The 3,054-nt window shown below is 34.4% G+C and overlaps 1 protein-coding gene across 5 annotated transcripts in view; it reads left to right on the top strand.

Annotated features, from left to right (window-relative positions):
- The window catches only part of LOC111086322 (arrestin domain-containing protein 2-like), an 83,950-nt gene extending 81,952 nt beyond the window's left edge, over nt 1-1,998 (top strand). For all 5 annotated transcript variants that reach the window (XM_022388753.1, XM_022388754.1, XM_022388756.1 and 2 more), the window contains exons 7-8: nt 75-189; nt 774-1,998. In XM_022388753.1, the coding sequence (XP_022244461.1) occupies nt 75-189; nt 774-1,039 (381 nt within the window). In that variant the 3' untranslated portion in view covers nt 1,040-1,998. The remainder of the gene's footprint in view (nt 1-74; nt 190-773) is intronic.
- The last annotated feature ends 1,056 nt before the right edge of the window (nt 1,999-3,054 follow it).

A 3,054-nucleotide genomic window follows, 5' to 3' on the forward strand; every position in this document is an offset into this window, starting at 1 on the left:
ATATATATTCATTTATTTATTACTTCTTAATTTTAAGCAGGAAGTTTTTACCTCCATCTCCCTCTCTATTTTAGGTATGGGTCGAGCTAGAAAAGTCTGGTGATGAACTTCATATGAACTTTCCTATAACTATAGCAACGTGTCCTTTTCGTATTCCAAACTCCAAACAGCAGCCACAGATCGAATACGGTTAGTTGCGGCAGAAATCAGTGTAGTTTAAATTGATTAATGTAATAAAACATATCACTATTAAAGTATACGGATAACAATTATACAGAAAGTATTTTAAAAAAAAGGCTAGTAATATTCCTATGCCCAGATGATCTCTCCCCTCTGTCTCAGCGGTAGCTCTGAGGGCTTATGACGCTAAATATCGGGTTTCGATACCCGCTGTAGGCAGAGCACAGATAGCCCATTGTGTAGCTTTATGTTTAACAAACAAAAATACTGCCTAGAGTTCTTCTGAAGATAAAATAATATGGCATTACATTACATTTCACTAGAAATTGATCCGCTTTAATAGTGGTCTGTTATTAGATTTTGTACATTAATAAGATTTTTAGCTGAATAAATTTGAATGCAACTACTGGACGAGCAAATGTTCTAGAGTTGATCACGTGGCATGGTATATTAAAGGCCTTTTTTGTGCTATTGCAAAGTTCATATAAATATAAGTTTGCTTTAACTGGTGGCAACTTTAAACTCTTGTCTAGGAGACGGTGCTGAAGTTTTCCTTACAAGTATGTTTTCTTTTTTGTTGTTGTTTTGGCTAGACGTATCCTGCGACCACGTAGAAGGGGGATTATATATCGGCCCCGAGTTCCAGCTTGGTCAAGTATACGACGGATCTTTCGGTATCGAAGACGGGAATTCTGTAGTTCTTTACCGCCCTGTATATGTCTGCGTCGTTCACAACCGTAACGACGCCACCTTTCCACAGGAAGAGCAAGACACCGGTCCCAGCACTAGCAGTCACCTTGTTCCACATAGCAAGAATAGGAAATCATCTTATGATAACGATCACGTGACTCGAGCATGATATCCTACATTTAACCAATGTTTCAGAAAAAGATTCACTTCTTATTTTAAAACGAGAATGAAGCGAGCACGAAGGGCGATTGTGTTATAAAACTTTTGCCTTACGCTTGCCTATAATCTAGCTCCAGACAACGAGAGTATTTTTTTTTTTTTTTTTATAATTTGACTGATAAGATATTTTATATTGTGGCCAGCACTGTTTGTCAATCTCGCAGTCACATGAATATTTTAGACAGTGTTTTTTATATGCACAACTTTCCAGACTTCGCTTTCATTAGCATTTTTCTCGTCTTCTTTAGCAAAGGCTAGGATTATATTTATAAAATTTTTCATTATTGTCGCCATTTCTCTAACGAAGTCGATTATATTTACCCACTTTTCAATTCCTTTGCGGTCAACTGCTTATCATTTCAAACGGTATTTTTGAGGTCATTTTGTAAGAAATGTCAGGAGTGGCATCATACTAAAGCTCAATATATTACGAACGTACGAAAGGAGCAAATGTTTTATGTTGATCACATGTCAAGGTATAAAATACTTATTTTACGCTATATCAGATTTTGAATAAAGGTCATGTTATGTTCGTTTTAATTCACGCCAACTTTTCACATGCTTCCCTAACTGTTGTTTTTGGTAACAGAATTCATTAAATGGCATATAAATGACAAATTATGAAGTGTAAAAACATTTTCTTTTTTTTTTCAAATCCGACTAGGTTTTATTGTCCATTTGAAATATCGAGAAGCAGTTGGTCATCAGGAGTCAGCAGGCAAAAAAAAAGAATCAAATGAACGTGCGTATTTTTATATATACACTCTTGTGTCAATTTGTCATCATTTACGCCTTTGCAACAAGTATCGATCACCATAAACTATCTGTACCATACAATACATTCTAATTATAAGTAGCCCCCCCTCCCCAGTGGCACAGCGGTATGTCTGCGGACTTACAACGCTAGAAACCGGGTTTCGATACCCGTGGTGGGCAGAGCACAGATAGCCCTTGTGTAGCTTTGTGCATATTTAAAAACAAAACCTAATTATAAGTAAGAATGTAGCAACAATACACTAAATTTGATATACTCATTACCGGCTTGATTTTTAATTCTGATTAATGAGCATAGCTTTCTTTGACCAGATGTTAATATCAATAAAATAAATAAGGCCTTTGCTTATAATAACTGAATAAAACGACATTTTTTAAACACAGGATGCGTGAATACTATCAGTATTATAAAAAATATTTTAATAATATTTAACTTTAGAAAATACCCTAAGTTAGATTGTCTGTAAATTATTTTGTCTTTTTTTTTGGTTCGAGATAATTATTTTGTTTTGACAATTTACCTTTGTACATTTTGAAATATCTGCTTAGAAACTGTGAAGTTAACAGGCAGAACAGAGGTAATACTAATACTCTTAATCCGAGTAGTCATAAAACTTCTCACTATATGGAATCATTAAAATACAATTTAAGCCATTAAATTTAAAGTTCAGGTTTAGAATAGTATTGGTAGGACCACTTACCCTCGTCCCCAGTGTTTCAAAGTCAACATTTAGTCGGGGAGTGCAGCAAATAACTTTTATTATTTCACTAAATTTCAAATGTACTCCAGTGGCGGAGCCACTAGGTCTCTGTTATAATATTAATATATCAAGATTTAGCCAAACTACAGCATCACCAGTCCTCTCTTTTCAGAGTTATCCGTCTCAGGAACTACTATTCTTCTGTTATTTTACTATATTTCAAATTAAGTCAAATAATGGAACCACTAACACTCTATTATTTCACTAAACTTTAGATTTATCCGGGTGATTGAGCCAGTGGTACTCTATTATATTACTAGATTTTAGATTAATCCGTGTGATGGAGCTAGTAGTATTATATTATTTCACGAAATTTTAGATTTATCCGAGTGATTGAGCCTGTGGTACTCTGTTATATTACTAGACTTTAGATTAACCCGTGTGATGGCGCTAGTTGTATTATATTATTTCACTAAATTTTAGATTTATC

This window comes from Limulus polyphemus, unplaced genomic scaffold (genome assembly GCF_000517525.1).
Source record: "Limulus polyphemus unplaced genomic scaffold, Limulus_polyphemus-2.1.2 Scaffold1019, whole genome shotgun sequence".
Lineage (NCBI taxonomy): Eukaryota > Metazoa > Arthropoda > Merostomata > Xiphosura > Limulidae > Limulus > Limulus polyphemus.